The sequence below is a fragment of the Patagioenas fasciata genome, chromosome 2 (assembly GCF_037038585.1).
Source record: "Patagioenas fasciata isolate bPatFas1 chromosome 2, bPatFas1.hap1, whole genome shotgun sequence".
In the NCBI taxonomy this organism is placed as follows: domain Eukaryota; kingdom Metazoa; phylum Chordata; class Aves; order Columbiformes; family Columbidae; genus Patagioenas; species Patagioenas fasciata.
Window position 1 is genome coordinate 114,935,265 of NC_092521.1, and position 18,560 is coordinate 114,953,824.

An 18,560-nucleotide genomic window follows, 5' to 3' on the forward strand; every position below is an offset into this window, starting at 1 on the left:
TTGCAGCACGAGATAAGGCATCATGGACATCGTCAAGCACCCTGTCCTGCTGCAGGGTCTCCTACACCCCTACCAGACCACTCTCAGGCTCACAGCCTTCTCAGCTGGGCAAGTTACAACTCTCCCTTCCACCCTTTGTCCCTCACAAATCTTAAGCTCTGTGCTAAATGACAAAAGTTTAATAAGGGCTGAAGGGTGAGCCCCTCTCCTTCTCCTCCATCGCCCCTCCCCCCCCCAAAAAAAAGGTAAGTTAACATATGCAAAAACCAATGTGAATTTACTTGCCTTGGCCTCAGAACTGGCTGAACAATTTTGATTGAGGAGGGACTAAGACAGATGCTGGGCACTGACAGCTCCAACAGGCAGTCTGGGTGCTGCCGAGGTACAAGCAATTGAAACAAGGGCTCTTGAAGTGAGAACAGCTCAGTCACCGTAAAACTAAGTGGCGCTACAACTTCTTCTACACTGTTTGCCCCAACTAACTTGCCGTCATCCACATGACCATTACACTCAACAGCAACACTCACTATGTCCAAACTCCCAGCTTTGAAGGAGACTGCATCTAGTTCTTCTGCAGACCATGCAATAATGTCTAGTGGACACCTACAGACTAACCCAGCCAGAGGAGCTTCTCTCCCCCTTTCCCGAGCTTCTTCATGGCTGGCTGAGCCTTTGCAAGAGCCCCTCGCTCAGGGAGGTATGAAAACACAGCCCCCAGGTACCAGCCCAGAGTTTTGGGCAGCTTGGCTTTGACCTCTGTAACCACTGCACTTGCAGCAGGGGTGACCAGGTCAGTCTCGCCCCCTTTCAATCATTTCTATCTGTGTGACACTGCAGTTTCATGTATTTCTCCACCCAGCACCCCTCAGCCATTTTTCTTTAGAGAGAAGGTAAATGCTTCCCCATCGGTTTTCAAAATGTGAATGAAGTGAGGCAACAGGCAGAAAGAGAAAAGTGAGTGACCATGAGTGGAAGCGATACAGGCGTTGATTGCAACCAGGCTCTCCAGCCGAATGAGAAAATAGCCCCCTCCCCCATGGAGATGTTTTCCAAGCTGGAAGCTAAGAACTTAAGTACAAAGGCTTTTGTGTTTTTATTGACATTGTAAGAAACATTTTTTTTTCTTTGTTACAAAAGAGCTAAGTGGTCCTGTAAGCAGAAGTACAGTTTATATGTACACAATGCTACAGACCATTCAGATCAACCTAAGGCTCGAGAAACATCAGATCATAACTGCAGGTTTATCAAATGAAGACCACTAAGGCCCATTATAGCCAAACACTATTCCTACCGTACGTAAATGTATTTACATATTTTCTTTTCTTTTTTTTTTTTTTAAAAAAAAAGGGATTACAAGCTTTATTAAAAAAAACTAAAAAAAACCTAAAAAAAAAAAGAACACATATTTATCTTACACATCTGCAGGACTGACAACAGTAACTGTTCCATAGGAGACATTCCACCAATCCAAGGACAATAACACGTGAATATCAGAGGTTTACAAGACATTTTGGACGCTATTAACAGTGATATGTGCTATTAGCTGAATGGCGAGTACAGCCTCATCGGGAAGATTTGGCAACATATCTTGGTCCCTCTCTTTTACAGGATCAACAGAAAATAAGGCACATACATTGTGAGAATATAAACACTGCTGTGCAGAAGGACGAGCCATTGCGCAACAGACATGGGCCATTTCATCAAGGGCTTGGGGCGGGAAGCAACGACCGGGAGCCAGCGAGCCAGCCAGTATCTTAATGCATGTGGCATTTGGGGCCATTTGCCAAGGAGAGAGTAACAGCCTCTGCCCCAAGAATGCCGGGGGCCATCATACTCACCAGCAGAGCCCCTTTGGAACCCACTGACTTCTCTGCAAATACACCTTTCCTCGGCCGCAGATGGACTCTCACTGGAGGCTCCCACCTCGTGGAGAGTAAAACTACCTGGAGAAATACGCACCCTTCACATAGGCTGAGCGAGGGAGACGCGCCCAAGGCCAACAGTAACAAAGCAGGAAGACCCCCCCCCCCCCGCGTCATTAGAAGAAAAGGTGATTTAGAGTCAGTCTGTGATTCTTTAAAAATAGGGAATTCACTGTACTTTCTGCATTTTTTAATACTCTAGGGTGAGTGGTGGGTTTCCAACTGCTATGGCAATGCCAACTGATGCACCAGATATACAATAGCATGCTTGGGCTCTGTAACTGGAAGAGCAGGAGTAGAGAGTTCCCAGTAAACAGGTGGACAACGTTGGTGGGACTTTCCCCAGACTGCCACACATTGAGAAGGAGATGGACAAGTGAAGGCTGGTGTCCAGCCTGACAGTGCATTGCTCAGAGAGCCAAGATAGCTGGGCTACGATGTATTGCTACCCTCACAGGTACCAAAACAGGCTCTTTAGCATCAACCAGAAAAGCATGAGAATATACTGAAAGCTGAAAAGTGACACATGAACATAAATGGCCCATACCTTTAATGGTGAAAATTATAAACTATTTACACATACTCCCCAGCACCATGGTGGAGTCTCTGGTTCTTCAACGTTGCCAAATCAAAATGGGACGCCTTTCTGGAGTATGTGGTTTGGGCCAAGACGTTGTTGGCCCAAGACAGGGGTAAATGAGTGACAAAGGTTTGTCAAATCCAGGAAGGCAAATTAGCTACTCAAACAGTCCCTTTTAGCCTTGAGCAATATGAATGGCTCTTTCCAAGTGCTGATGGATCACATCTGTTAATAGCTTCCCAGCTTCAGTTGGACCAGCAAATACAATTATGAACTGGAAAATTGAGTTTAAAAAAATAGTTTGGTGGTGGTTTTTTTTAATTTTTTTTTTTAATGTATTGGCTCTATAACAATAAAAGGCTTCTCTCCCAAGCCACCTACTCCCAAGCTGGTCATAAGCCTCCCTGTTGAAATTGTTTATAAACATGTAATTTATGGCTAAATAAACAGCCAGTGATTGGTTACCAAGACCCATCTGAAAGACGTCCAGCACAGCCTTTCCTCCTGCATACGCTGCTGTTCCTCCACAGGGGTTTGAGCTGCATCAGAGCACTGCAATGTACAGCGTGGCCACCAAAACATCCCTCCTCCGGTGGGGAGCTGGGCAGGGGTAAGGGCTGCGTGATGAGATCGCAACAGGGAGCAGCTTCACCACATTGCAACAGCGAACCGAGCACCTGGTGTGGTGAGCTGTGCATGGTTCCCCGTGCAGCATAGGGACCACAATAACTGGTCATAAGCAGGAAGGTCGGGAAGGGAACCGGCAGGGCAAAGAGCAGGAGAGGGGAACGTGTGCATGAGACAAGAGGAAGGAAGAAATGCCTGCTAAAGATATGGAGCTGGATGATGATAAAAGCTGTAGGATATTTACATTCATCTTGACTTCTGACATTCCAGCTCAGTGCAAATCACTCAGTATGTGCTGTGATAAGCCGAAATACAGCCCCAGCACCAAATTCCTATGATGTTTTCTTACTGATTTACAGCTTCTTCCTCTGATTCTGACAGCTGTTAATAGATCAATGTTATCCAACAGCTTCACTGAGATTGTATTCCTACACATTCCTCAAATGTCATGCCCTGAATCAGCTGTTATTTCACTCAAAATATTGAGTACTATGGCCTTCTAACCTGTAGCAATCACCTTTTGGTGTTACTCCTAATTTTGACTGGACTAAAGTTTATCTATATTTCAAAACTGACCACACGCCCCCTTCTCATTTTATGTCTACTCAACACCATCTCCTTACAGACATCAAATCCATGACTGTAAGTGCTTGCCCCATTTACATCCCCTGGCAGCATTTTACTATCAGGATTTAACTGAGAAGTCATCAAGGGCTTGACTTGCATGCAGTTTCTAGGAGTGGGTGAATTTAAACCTTGGTCTTGTAACTGTTTTCCATCCCAGCCCGTTTACCCAGGAGCTCTGTGTGCTCAGGAGTGCAGACATGGAGTCCAGAACAGCAAAAAACATGCCAGAAGAGCCAGCGCTTATGGAGCAAATGCCGTTCACCTCTACCAGTGAGTGGCATCGTGACCACTGTGCGTTAGTTCCAACTTTTCCTGGTGTAACTGAGCCTGGGTATTGACCTACTGGTTTGTTGTGAAATGACATGCACATTGGTGTCACCAAGAGAGGCTGGGTTGGTCTTTTTGAGTTTTGATTAGTTATCAGACATCTTTGCTGTTCCACTTGTTATTTTGCTATTTTTAATGGCAGTTTAAATCTCTTAATTTTGTAGAGCCCGGATACAATGGAAAAACATTTAAGATTACCAGATTGCTTGCAGTCGCTTTGCTTTATTTGTCTAGTCTGAGAACTGGGCCTTTTGTTTTCTACTTGTTTTACACGCCATAACCATGACGCTTTTAAAGTCATAATTGTGTATGATGTCAATGGGCATTTACTTATTTCAAAACATACAATCTATCCAGAAAGCTTTATGTTCTAAAAGGGATGCACAACAGAGTTCACTCAGCAATGGAATTGCTACTGCGAATAAAAACCAGTGGCTCAGCACATTACAGAAGAAAAAAATCCCCAGTATGGAATATCGCAATTTTGTTATTTCGTTGTATGGAATACTCCATAAGACCCTGATCGTCTCTCCACAAATGTGGTAGGCAACTAAGGGATTATACACTACCCAAATCACCAAACGTGCCCATAATTTTACTATCCGGTCTTTTAAAAAAGAAGGTTGAAAACCAGAATACCAAATACTACACAAGATGAGAGTTGGACTAAGAATGGCTTTCTGGTCCTCTCCTTCCTCTGAATGGCTTTCTGGTCCTCTCCTTCCTCTGAACTGGATTAAATATGGCACAATGTCAGTACTGTCATGCAAGGCAGTGACAGCTATCTGTGTGTGTTTACAAAAACCTTAAACATTCGCTAGGGATCAAAGGGCTGATGGTTTTACATTTCTTATTTGCTTGAACCTCATAATTTCTTGTGCTTCCTGACAACCTACGGGTACCGTGACGGTGCCTTTCTAAACTGGTTGTCCACCTCACTGCAATATATCCAATGCATCCAGAGAGGATTTCACCACTGTATGCTCATTTCACATTGTGCCTGGTTATTTTGTGCCTATATGTTCAGGGGGGATAGCTGCAAAAATTTTACAAGGTCTAGTTTCTTTTGAGTAACAGGTAATTGCAAAGTCATTTCATCAGACCTTTCTTTTTTTAAAAAAAAAAGCCCAAAACAAAACAAAAACATGCACTTCACACATTTACATTGGTTTAGATTAAAAAAAAAAAAAAAAAAAGAAGCATACAGACATTCAAAAAGTGAGGGGGGAAAGAGAGGGGGGAGAAAATGGATGTAGCAATACTGATTCAAAACTGAAATGGAAGACAGTTTCTCCCTAGAACACTTTAGGGTTTTCAGAGTCCTTATTCCATAAAAGGAATATACTTGAAACACATCCCATTTAGGTGAGATGAGATTGCTAAAATACATACACAACTAAAAAATACGAGTCTTTTTTTTTTTTCCATCTGTTATCTCCTAAGGGTTTTTGTTTGTTTGTTTGTTTGATGTCTATTGCATAACAGCAAGAAACTTGCTTTCTTCTGCAAGTGAGGTCAACAAAGAGCTCATGTCCCCAATAGCCATGTTGGTTGTGCTTACGGGCATAGCTGGGAATGTAAGAGACGCTCGGGGAGTGGTGAGGCGTGAGGAATTGCGGGAGAGATTCTGAATGATACTTGGGCTCAGGGCTCCTGAAATCAAGCTGACATGGTCCCCATCATCTATGATAGCATCGAAATCGATCTGCACACCCTCTAGGCTGTTGCTGTCAATGCTGTCAACTGTGCTCGACACTTGGTTAGCCCCTGGGGAAAGAAGCTCGGATGAGTTTGCAGTCGCAGTCCCCTGCAGCAGGCAGTTGGCTTCCGAACCAAAGAAAGAACCTGTTTTCATAGCTTGGTGGCTAAAGCCCGTGGTTTGGTCATATAACTGACCAGAGTAATTCTGCACGTTAGGGCAGAACTGCTGTGATTGACCTTGCATCTCCATCTTAATGGTGTTTACCCTGTACATCTGGTTGCCATCACTTACGTGTCCTTGCTGCTGTGCCAGGTTGTTTCTCAAGATGTTTTGCCATCTGTTGCCGCTGTAATTAGAGCACGGCTGGTAGCTTTTGGCCACCAACGAACCTGAAGGCTGGCTACCAATGTTGTGAGACACCGGTGGACAGCTCTGTGGCCCTTGATACAGGCTGCTTTGTGAGGTAGGACTAACCTGCCCTAGCATAATTTGACCAGATTGATTGACTCCCTGGTAATGAATGCCGTCTCCAACTGGTTGGTTTTGCAAATAGTCCTGTTCCATCATATTCCTGTTCTGCATCCCATTTGCCATACTAGTGGCTTGATCACTGGATGCCATGGGATGGCCAAAATTTTGCTGGTTCCCACTCACTGGTATGTTGCTGCTTCTCAGCTTCTGCCCTTGAACTGCCACACCACAGGAAGTGTCCATGGCCCCAGACATCATCGCTTGCCTGCCGATGCTTTCACTGTAAGGCTTATTGGGCTGCACGCTGAAAGAATTACCACCAGCTCCATTGCCCAGAACCGTGTTTTGCTGTAAGCCGTAGGAACCATTGTTTTCCACCAGGTTCTGACAGCCGTTCTGTTGGGCCACGGTGCTTCTCTCCAGGTTCTGCTGCTGAACCATCATGTTGTTATACAGCCCAAAGGCCCGAGCCTGCTGCACAGCTGAGCGCTGACCACATTTCAGTTTCAAAGGAGATAAGTCAGAACTTCCTGAGCTTACTTCATTCCACTGAATGGGCAAGTCACTCTTGTTTGCCTCAGAACCTGCCTGCTGACTGCTCGGTGGAGGGGCTTGGTCAAAATTGCTGGGGTTGTTGTTTCCTAACGCTGAGCTGTGATGCATTTTGTTGCTGTCTAGGACATTGTTCAACAAGTGGTCGTACATGCCCTGGTTCTGGGAATTCAGATACTGAACCACGTCATCTGGCAGGAGATCCTCATCGTTCAGACTGCCACCTGCTTCCATCGTAGCAGCCTCCAGGGCGACGTTCTCGCTGATGCTGGGAGGACAGGGGGAGCCGAAGCCGCGGAAGACGCCACCCTCAGAACGGGTATAGTTCTGAAGAACAAGGTTGCGCTTTTCCGTGGATGGAGGCAAAGCAGGAGGGTTAAAGCTATTAAGACTATTGAAACGCTGGACTCTAGGGACAGAGAGGTTGTCAGAGGCCATTCTTACTGGATCACTGGCTCTCCTTGTCCCATTTCCTAGAGCATCATGAGACAGAAAATGCCTCCTGCTGTAACCATTTGCCCCACCGTCACTACATCTTCGAGGGGCATTCACTGGAGGCAGTGGAGATACTCCAGACTCCCTGCAGTCACCCAAGAGTGCCATCCTTGTTTTGAGGCTCATCCTCTCCATGTTAGGCAGTGGAGTTGGTGGGGGTCCACCAGTAGCTGCTGCATATTTAGCTTTCAGCCTGTATTGCTGGGCTGGGGTGAGGCTGAGAAGACTTGGCAGGTCATCACACTGGCTCACTTCACTGGAGCGCCGGGAGGCATCCGTTGAGATGGGGTCATAGGAGTCTGCAACACTCACGTTCTGTGGTCTTCCCTCCGCCTGGGAGGCGTCGCTGGACCTCCGGCTGGAGAAGCAAGGTGAGATTCCAGAGGACCTGCGGCTGCTCAAGTAGGCTGAACTGATTGTGCTAGTATTGCTGTCCCTCCTGTTCAGCATGTTCAACACAGTGATGTCCGTACTTGAAAGTTCATTCCTGTTTGGCAGAATAGTCATGGATCCTCCTACACTGCAGCTGCTGTTCGACTGGGTACCTGGAGGTAAAATTCACAGTTAAAGGAATGGGCATGACCCAGAAACTGGTACATAAAACAGCCACTGAAGAGCTGAGGGGAGCATAGAGGAAGAGCCTGCATCATCACAGCAAATCATAGCAGTGCTCTTTCTTGAAAGAAGTAGGGATAAAAACTGTGTCCTTAGGTTAAAAGCTAATTCACAGGCTCTAGGGTAACATTTCTGTGTGAATCCCAGCACAAAATTTATAGGCCATAGCCACAAACTGTCATCAGCTGGTGTAGCGCTCCAGCCTGCAGTGCAGCTATGCTGACTGACGTGCCAGAAGGACACATCCGTAAGGGAGCTTTTTATAGGCAAAATATAATTGAACAGGCATTTGCATGGAATGGCAAAATATACAAATTGGAGGCTATTCAAGGTCATTTCTAAGACTTCTTGAAATATTCTTGCAATAACTCCTAACAACTGCAAAACATCTTTGCTGGTTTCCTTGTTTTGGTTTGGTTTTAAGTACACAGAATGCATTTCTTAATTGTACATAGCTTCTTTTGATTGAATGGGTTTCAGAAAACCTGGCCTGTCACTGCTGGGTGGAGTGCAGAAACCTACAGGCATGTTGTAGGCAATATAGAAGCAGCAGGGATGTACATTTTGGCAGTGAGCAGCTCCTTGTACAGAAACAACTATGGATCTTCAGAGTTCAGTCTCGCCTTGCTCCCATTCATGGGTCTCTGCCTTTTGTAGCAGCAGAATCTGTACATATGTTTACTTGTATGTGTGAAGACAGTTTATGTAAAGGGCAGCCCAACACATCAATACAAAGGGTGCCTTCTTAAGGCCTCATCTGAAAGACTTCCATATAATAAATTGGCAGGTATTTATTTCATTTGCCTTGCCTCAAAACAAGACAGGATTGTAATGATCCTGGGTCCAACTTTTAACTGTAGGGAAAATTTAAAATGTGATGCAAGGCTTCCTTGCTGGCCCCTGTTCCGTAAAACATGGGACTATCAGACTTTTCTCAGGGTGGGTAGTAGGGCTTATAATAGGGGGATAAACAGAAAGGGTTCAATTTACGAACCACTGTCACAGCTGCTGATATTCATAAGCTGCACTACCCTTTTGCAAAGATTGCAAGATCAAGCTAGCAAGCAATAAATTTAAGGACAAAAATGTTACCACTCCTGTTATGTGTATCTCACCATTTCCTATGAGAGGCGGCAAGGTCGGGGCTTTGGAAGGTGGAACGGGGTTCAGTCTTGGAAGCATTCCATTAACTTGTTTCAACCTTTCTAATTTCACTTGCTCCATCCATTTGGTCCCTGTCATATTCCTCCTGGCCTGTAAGCCAAGGGCTGTGGTGGCTGTGGAAATGGTAGAGTCCATGATGGGGGTTTCATCGATGACACTGAGGTCTCCTACACTACCACCACCGGTCAGAGTAAGCTCGATCCCATTGTTGGAATAGTTGCTGATGGGGGACTGTTCGCTGCTGCATGTAGACTGACCACCAGGGCTTGGCTGAGATGTCTGTTGGAGTGAAGTAAGAAACAAAAGAATGTGAGGATTAAGCAAATAGTGTTAATAAGAGCACTTGCAGCAAAAGCAAGTGAGCGTGCACGTATGGATACTCTGCTTTGGGTCTGCGCTTTTCTCAACTGAACCTGCAACTCAATAAACCAAATCAGAATTCAGCCATGTTACGAGGACTCATTTACACCGCTAGGCTTGCAGCAAGCAAGCAAACAAACAAACAAGATGACAACAACACTGGAATTTGGGGTTTTTTTAAATTAGGCTCGTGGTTAAGAATGTAAGTATTTTCCAAGCTTAAGGCTCATTGTTACGAGCAGCGGTTGGCCTGAAATGTTGGCATGTAATAAAACAGGGACAAAGCATTAATGCAAAAAAATACTCTATCATATTATCAGTGTCCTGTGACCCTAGCAACATTAGGGTCTAACTTATACCTCCTCTTATACCTAACTTACATCACCTCTGCCCCGAATCAAGAAGGCAATGACCTACTGAATCAAATCCTTCATTTCGTTAGAATTAAATATTTTAAATTTAAGCATTTAATACACAGTACAGGCTGCTAATCCATGGAGATCTAAACTCGCCACAATAGCTTCTTCTTTCTTAACAGACAGTGTTCCCTGCTGCTCTAGCAGAATTCTTCCTGTGAGGAAACACGGGTTTGATTTATTTTTTATACTCAAAAAGTTGTCATAAAAGAATGGGAAAATTTCTCTGACAAACTGGAACAGACAGACTGACAGACAAAACAGACAGAAGCCTCGAGATGTAATATCTCACTGTAGGTTATACCAGTGGGATCACAGATCAGTGGGGCATGCAGTATTGTTTTGCTCCCAAGAACAGTTTCATGTAAGTAGCTCACTTTTGGGGTTTCTGCTGTGCTTTTTTTAAATTTTATTTACTTTTTTTTTTTTCCTGCCAGCCTGTGATTTTTATGCACATTGTACTGACAAATGGCAGCTAGAATTTCTGAGCTAGCAGTGATGGCTCTCACTTTTAACTTCAGTGAATGAAGATACAGACTCATGGCACTACTGTAGCTTCGTATGCCCCTGAGTAATCAATTAACATGCAATAACTATTTTATTATTTCTAACCTGAATGACGATACTTAGAATTTATGAGGCCACACTGGGCAAGTTCATTTCCAAATCCTGGCCATGGCAGATTTGGGGACAGGCATAGAAACAACAGTTATTATACAGAGTTTGTGCTTCTGGACAATAGCTCCATGCCATATGGAAAAAGTAATACTGGTGAGAAGCCTGTTCTTGTAGCCATGTCTCAAGATCACAGTGAGATAGGTTACAGAAGTAAGAACTGTATTATGAGAAACATACATTTTTAGATGTGCAATATAGCAAAAAAAAGGATGTATCATCTAGAGAGGAAGGTACAAAGACATTTCTGAAGACATTTCACCAATATAAGCCAGATTTTTCACATGTCAAGTGTTGCAAAATGCTCACAGCACACTACATTTGGGAATGAGTTTGATGAACTGCACATTACTAAACAAATGAATGACTGGACAACAAGCAGAAGGCTAAAATAAAGATACAAGTAATATTGCAATAAGGAAAAAAGTGGAAAAGTTAAAATGCCCTCACCTTATTACCCACTGTCCTTAGGAAGTTAGAACAAGACATTTAAGAGCATTAGACAGAAAAGACATTGGATTAGTTGAAAAACAGAAAATGTAACTTAATTCATATAAGCAATGAAAAGTAGGAAATATAATAATTTTTCAAGGGTAGTTTTCAGTGAGAAATATTTAATAATTTGTAAACAATCAACATTAACACCCCTCTCCTGCAAATTTTATCCATGTTAAAACTGCCTACACTCAACATGCCTCAATAATGATACAGATTTACGTAACTAAGCAAGAGGGGAATGGGTTTTGTTCCTTTCTAATCTAAGGTAGTTATCATCAAAGACAGCAGAGGATCTCCTTTAGATTTCAGCAGAAATTAACTCTGGGTCCTTGGAAGTTTCTGAATTCAGGATTAATATTCCACAGTTTGGACATAAGCCTTAGGCACAACATAGCAGTAACTCATATTTCAATGAGTAATTGCTTCGAATTGCAGCATGGTTAACAATATGAACAGAATTTGAAGGGCTCATATTTGTAGTCCCCAAGGGCTGGGTGCAGATAAATTGTAGACCAGATGTGGAAGAGGATGGATTGATTGCCTTTGCTAGTTTGAACTCTTCTGGAGAGGATGGATGGCACATAAAATGCATCAAATGAAAGAAGAACTTCTTTATGTAAAATAGTGTAGCTCATCAAAAATCGAATAAGGTCCTTTCAGTGTTCAAGGCTACACTGGTTTAATGCAATACATTAAGGTAAACCCGTGAAAAGACCTGCAGAGACTCTTAATTCAGCTCACTTTAGTTAAATTGGAATTAGGTTAACTCAGTCAAGCTAAATTAAGTATCAGATTAACATAAGAGCTCACATGACAATAGAGATCAAATGTTATCCAAAGATCTCCTCCTGCTGTTCAAGAAAGTCAGTTTATCCTGCTTCAGTTTGACACATGACCCAACAACCTCAAGCCCCTAAAATCTGATTGTTTCCCTAGGTTCTCCAAAAACTATCATCATCTCAGTCTTTTGGACTTGGTGGTTTTTTGCATTCTGGTTTTGAGCCTGCAGGATTCACATTCTCTAACTTTCTTCTGTAAATAGAAGAGTGGGGAAAAAAAGCCTTTTTTACAGTGAAAACTGTGATTTTCTCATAATATGCTGATTCCAGAAGAAAGAGCTTTAAGAAAAACAATTATTGTGAGAGTTGCCAACACTGCACTTACTGCATATTGCACAGATTAGATGTAATCTTTTCATTTGCTATTTCTTAGGCTTTAAAAACATTTTACAACGTAAACAAAAAAGAAAACCTCACAAAACCTGACCTTGTGAGCTACAGTCTACGGCCTTGAGCATCTCATAAAGGAACTATTAGCTGGTTGCAAGAAGAAAAAGGACAAAGGGAGCGGCACGGTGTATTGCATACCATTGGTTTTTCCGATTTGACCGCTTTCACTTGGAGGCATTCTTCACGCTTTGAGGTAGTGTTGCTGAGGTCCTTCTGCTCACCAATTGCACCCTGAGTCTGATGGCCTGGTGACCGGGTCTGAGAGTGGCTGCCTGGGTCTCTCGGTGGCGGGGGCCTCGGGTGGATATCTCCACGTTGCTTCTTGGTGACATGTGCCTCCGGGCCATGCACGGTCTTCACGTGTTTCCGAAGAGAACTGGGGTCTGTGTAGCGCTTCGTGCAGCCCGGTATCTTGCAAACATACGGTTTCTGCCAAGATGGAAAAAACACATAAATTAGATTTAATTCCATGGGGGACTCCTGAGGAGCTCTTTGGAGCACAGCTGGTGTTACAGTTATACACTTTCACAGTGAATTTGTTATCTAATTTATGGTCTCCACAGTGACTGGACCTAGTCAAACCTATTAATTCCCCTTGGTTTTGAAGGCACCCAATAATGCTGCATAGTTTACAGAGGGCAGAGCCTCTCATGACATGAACTGGCACAGATTTGACTTATAGAAGAAGGGTCAACAGAGCTGTGGCAATTTATGAAAACTGGTCTAATTTTCTGTCCTGTCCATTGCCCTCAGCAGTTTGATACCCTGTTTCCAGTATGACCAGTACCTACCCATTGACATTCAAAGGCCAACAACCTCCTTCAAAACATGTTGGGACATTTGTTTGGGCAGGATTGTCTGAAGAAGCATTTTTTTCCTGGATTCTTCAGATCACCAGTATAATGTCAAAGCACAGGATACAGTACCATAAGCATTTCCACGTTGCAGTGATATATGCACTAATGCTATTATTGTTATTAGAATAACTAATCACTCATTTTTTAAAAAGCTCACTTCCTTTGTTTGCTAATTTCTCTAGTTCACTAAGCAATGTAAAGTAAATTTACTGCCTTAAAATTTAACCAAGGTTTTGCTCTTGTATTATGAGAGGATTAGAAAGAAGAATTCAGCCCTTTCTAAACACATAAATTGCCTCAGGAAACAAAGTATCATTCACTCACTTTTATTACTCAGTTGTTTCCAAGAATATTTTAAAGTCCTATTTATACTAATCCTCAAGAGAAAAAAAGAGACCCTGATGCAGAATTCCTCAAAGAGGTTCTCTGTCTGCTCACACATGGCACTGTGGAGCCTTTGACAAATGTAGTTTCTTCATGGCTGTCTAAGGCTCGAGCCTGCTTCCACTGACGTCAGTGGGAAAAAAATCCCATTGACTTATATCGGAGCAAAAATGCCAACCATGAGTGACTTAAAGTCGATGCTGAGCTACTGAGGCAGGTTTTCTCAAGATGAGAGAGTTTTACTCATCAATTAGGCAACAGATTGGCTCAGACAATGAATGAAAAAAAAAGCTCAGACAGCTATCAGTGACACTTGGTGAACTTCCTTCTGCCTTGGTGACAATTCACAAAATTGCCATTGGGCTTCAGTGCAGTTGTTAGTTGGGCTGCTGAGAGCACACACCGCAGGGACTGGGCAAGCTCAGAGATGTGCAACAGTCTCTGCTTCCTTGTGACTCAAGAGATACTGCAGGGACCAGCGGACTGGAAGAAGATGAACGCTCCCAAGAGATTCTGCCAGTCCTAGTCAATGCCTGAAACAGACCTGACAGACACTTAGGGAAGGACACTGGAAATGGATATAGCTGCTATGGTTTCTACACCACACAGTCACCATGCTGGTATGTCCTGCCTTTCTAGGACTTCCAGGTTTAGGCTAAAAGTGAAGGAGTACAGGGACAGGTCAGGGAGGAGAGACTGGGCTCCACAATGTGAGGCTGAGATGATGTGACTGCCTGTGTCACGTGAAATGGGGTAATAAAACAGCGACAGGGCATGAAGATGGTGTGATTCCTGACAGAGAGGGCAGCAGTAACACGAAACACACAGTAATGAAGAGGTGTGTCACTGAGAGCTTGGGAGACAGCTGTGACGGCCACAGCTGGTTTGCTCAAGAAAGATCACTTTCCCTGTGCTGCACCCCTACTCTGTGAGGTCTGCGATGGGTGGAAAGAAAGAGTGATACAGCCCAGAGACGGGAAAAAGCCTTAACTTAGAACTTGCAGAACTCGCAGATGGGGCAGGAGGCGGCGGGAGCGGCGCTTGGCCGCCGCCAGGGGTCGCCCCCGGCCCAGGTACGGGGAAGCGCGATCGGTCCCGACGCCTCGGGGAGAGCGGGGTCTGGCTCCGCTGCAGGCGCGGGTTTCCATTACACCCCCTTCCAAACCTCTCCTGCACTTAATAAAACGACCCGCGGCCTCCCGAAGTCCGTCTGACGCTCCAATGACTGTGCCCGTAAGACCCATCTAGAGCTGATCCCTTGCAGGCTGCCGAGGATTTCTGTGCCTGTCCTGTGTAATAAATTGCTATGACCACATTTTAAGCCTGTTCCACCGCAGATTTTATTATATTTTTTAAGCTATGCTTACTTACCTCATTGGAATGAGTCCTGTTTTGGTGCTTGGCCCTGTCCGACGCGTTGGAGAATGCTTTGTTGCAGCCTTCGTGCTCACACACATATGGTTTTTCTCCGGTGTGAGATCTCAAGTGCGTTTTCAAATTCTCCAGTCTGGAGTAGGCCTTTGTACAACCTTCAAACTGCAGGCAAGAAGCAAATCTGGATTAATTTTAATCTTTGGACTTCCAGGGAATAGTAAAAGCTGACCTATAACAGTTGAGAAAATTTCCAAGCCTTCATAACCTTGCCCAATGTAATTTTGTTTTGATTTGCTGGATTTTAATTTTACCCAGGCAAACCCCACCACAGCTCAAGTTAAAACGCTTCCAGCATTATGTAAATCTTCTCTTACAGGAGAGCACAGTATTTGTGTACATCATCTGAGACAGAAATCCATTGCAAAGTCATTAGGAGGCTGGTGGCCAGCAATAATACCCAGATGGAGCTCTGTAAGAGAAAGTACTTTTAAATAATTAAGCAAACTGAGCCCTGCTTAATAATGCCTTTTGGGGCTTCTTTGCACTTTAAACTTGAGGAATTGGGCCAAATTATCCAGTGAATCCCCTCTGCTAAAGCTCTTGTCATCTGGGCGAGCTGGATAACGAAGCCGACATGGCAGTGTCTTCTCCAACAAATGTCCGACAGACAAGAGATCAGGGAATGCAGCATCTGCACCACTCTGCTCCCTGCATAGCCCCAGTTCCCCCATCTGAGCCTGAAGCTCAGCCCTCTTTACTCACAGTGCATTTGTGTGGCTTTTCCCCTGTATGTCTCCTCATGTGGACCACCAGCATATACTGGGCTTTAAACGGTTTCTGCTCCCGGGAACAGTCCAGCCATCGGCACACAAACTCTTTCTTCTCGCCGTGTATGTGGTCGTTGTTTATATGCTGTTCGGGTAGAAGAGAGATTACAGCTTAACAGAGGTGTAACATCATCATCAGCCTTGCTGTAACTTCACACTGGAACGGCACCAGCGGCTCAGGTGTGAACCAGCATCCTGCGGTACGAAAAGAGTAAGAAGATTGTCTGTGCCCCAAAGCGATCACAGGGCCCAAATGACAGATCTCATTGGAAGTCCACTGGCATCCGTGAATTTGGTTTTACTGATGTCAACAGGCATTGGATCAGCCCTCAGGGATACAGGCTGTTAAACGGATCCTGGATAATCTCGGGCACAGCATCACTTGCGTGATTCACACTGAGTTTACAAGGTTTACAAAATCAGGCCTTTAAAAACATGTCCTCCAAACTGAAAAACCAACAGAATTTCTAAACCATGTTTCCACCAAAACTTTTAACTCACCATATTTTTTTTCAGTAAATGTAGTAGGTTGGCATACATGTTGTGGCAGCAGAAACAAACCCTACACAGCGCAGTAACCAAAAACTCTGAGCACAGAAGCATCCATCAAGCCAGCTTTTTCCATTGCCAAGTACAGCCCTGTCTGAAAGTCTCTGGGAGCAACACCTGCCCCGGGCATGCTGACACTCATGCATGTGTCTTGCTGTGGTCAGTGCTATCTGCGTGAGTGTATCCAGACACAGGTCAGGGCTGTGAACCTGTTACTCTTCCAGGAAAGTAGCTTGCTCTGTTCCCTTCACCAAGATCCAGTTCAGCAGAGCATTTAAATACGGATTTAATTCTCGATGATTGCGTTCCTAAGCAGAAATGGGCAGATCAATCAGGGCCAGCCTCAAGACTGGTTTGTTTTTTCAACATTTAACTGTTTGAATTTTTTGCATGGCTTCAGAAAACAGCAAAAGCACCCTACACCTGGACTTTCAAAGGTTTATGAAGACTGGAATTGCAGCTGGAGCATCTGACTCATCCTCCTGCACTCTTGGAGAAGCCCTGCCTCAGAGACTTCCCCATAGCCGTACTTGCCACCACAGTTTGCTAGCTGTGCCACTAGATGGCCACATCTCTCAGTGAATGCGGCAATTTCCATTGAGGTAATAGACAAAGTCCTTCCAGAGTTTATATATGATCAGAGCACAGGGATGAAACTTGTATCTGCTCTGTAAGTAGCTCACAGGAAAAAAAACCAAAACAGCTGTACAGAAACTCAGTAGTTCATACTGGAACACAGGGAAGACAATCCCAATCTTTTCTAAGGTCCTGAAAACAATCAGAAAACCAAATAAAATCGCTTATGTTCACAATTATGCGGCATCACCATGGCAAACAGATGTGCGTTGCCTATAAAAGATGACTGTTTTTTCTCTTTCTGAAACTTTATTGCCATTTCTTAAAAGTTGTGATGGGGCACAGAGCAGATGTGCTGGACAACGTACAACATGGAATCTGCAGGAGTTTATATTTCAAATGCAGATCTCTAGTCCATACACGCTACACACATCTTGTACCAAAAGTGTACCGATATCCTGAGCTCTGAAATGGCATGAGATGAGTATGATGAGGTTAATGTGCATTCTTCTTTCCTGGAAAAGAAGTAATGGGACAAAACTCAAAGCATTAAAGTAATTCTTGGCCAAATCTTTCTGTAAACATTACAGATGGTGAGTTATTTGGTTAAACCTATGGGGCCAAGAGGGACATGAAAACTGAGTGTGTGACACAGGCTTTTCGTTTGATACATAAACTTCAAGGCTGGTTCAATCCGTTCGCAAGAGTACCTCCCTTTACCTCCTGCTGTGTGGATACCCTGGCACCATGCATGCCCTTTCAGAGAAATTTTCCGTAGGACACTGTTTCTTTGTCCCTGCAAATGAGCTTGCTCCTTGCTCCAGACCCCTTATCTTTATGAGAGTGAGCATCCTCTAAAACTGGTCTTTCTCATGGGTGTAAAACTCCCTCCCTTCGCAGCCCGGGCTCACAGCAGCGGCTGACAAAGCTTGGCCAGGGTGGTGACTTGATCATTTGCCACCACTTCATCACTCCACTGGCTCACCTGTAAAGTATCTTGTGATCACCCACAAGTCACTGCACAACTGTCCCTCCATGCTCATCTGCCCTGCTCTTTTGTTCTGTTACTCCTTTCCTACTCCTCCTCCAATAATCAAACCCTGCTTCACACTGTTTTCCCTCATTGCTGTGATGCTCCAAGTGGCCTTAGAGAGCTCACCTGTAAAGCAATCTCATTCTCATTCAACCCCTCTGAGGATCCTCAACTTCTGGTAAAGCCTAGAAGAAACTATATCATCTGCTAATCTGGATAATTTCTTTAGCTCTCAGATGAGCTGATCAATTGCTTTTTGCAGAGGGGTGGTATTTTAGCAGACCTATAAATGTGCCCAAATACTGGAAGGCTGGTCTGGAAGAAGAGACTTGCTAGACATTAAATCAGCACAAGTAAGAGGACAACAGCAGCAACCAGTAGTGCTCTCAAGTAGGGAGAGTCACAGCATTTGCAATCCTGATCATGTAGAGCCAGATTCAAATGCCCTCACTCAAGTCGTAGTTTAAAAACTGTTCAGTCATCTGCTAGGGACACACAGGCAGAACTACACAAATACAAAACAGGAACTAAATCTACACCAGGATTTTTTATAATTATCATTTGGCAGAAACAATGTGCGATATTTACAACATGTTTAAAGGAAGAGGGAGGTCTCGCCGTGCCAACATTGGCAATTAGAAAAGTTCAGAAGTTTGTGAACTCTGGCATTCATGTTCTTTGATTCAGATAATTACCTTCG

The 18,560-nt window shown here is 44.1% G+C and overlaps 1 protein-coding gene across 8 annotated transcripts in view; it reads right to left on the reverse strand.

Annotated features, from left to right (window-relative positions):
• Positions 1-1,069: 1,069 nt before the first annotated feature.
• GLI3 (GLI family zinc finger 3) overlaps positions 1,070-18,560 on the reverse strand; it is a 214,224-nt gene continuing 196,733 nt past the window's right edge. For all 8 annotated transcript variants that reach the window (XM_071804776.1, XM_065830829.2, XM_065830828.2 and 5 more), the window contains 5 exons: positions 15,638-15,787; positions 14,873-15,037; positions 12,399-12,689; positions 9,034-9,361; positions 1,070-7,848 (listed from right to left, as the gene is read on the reverse strand). In XM_071804776.1, coding sequence (XP_071660877.1) covers positions 5,555-7,848; positions 9,034-9,361; positions 12,399-12,689; positions 14,873-15,037; positions 15,638-15,787 — 3,228 coding nt within the window. In that variant the 3' untranslated portion in view covers positions 1,070-5,554. The remainder of the gene's footprint in view (positions 7,849-9,033; positions 9,362-12,398; positions 12,690-14,872; positions 15,038-15,637; positions 15,788-18,560) is intronic.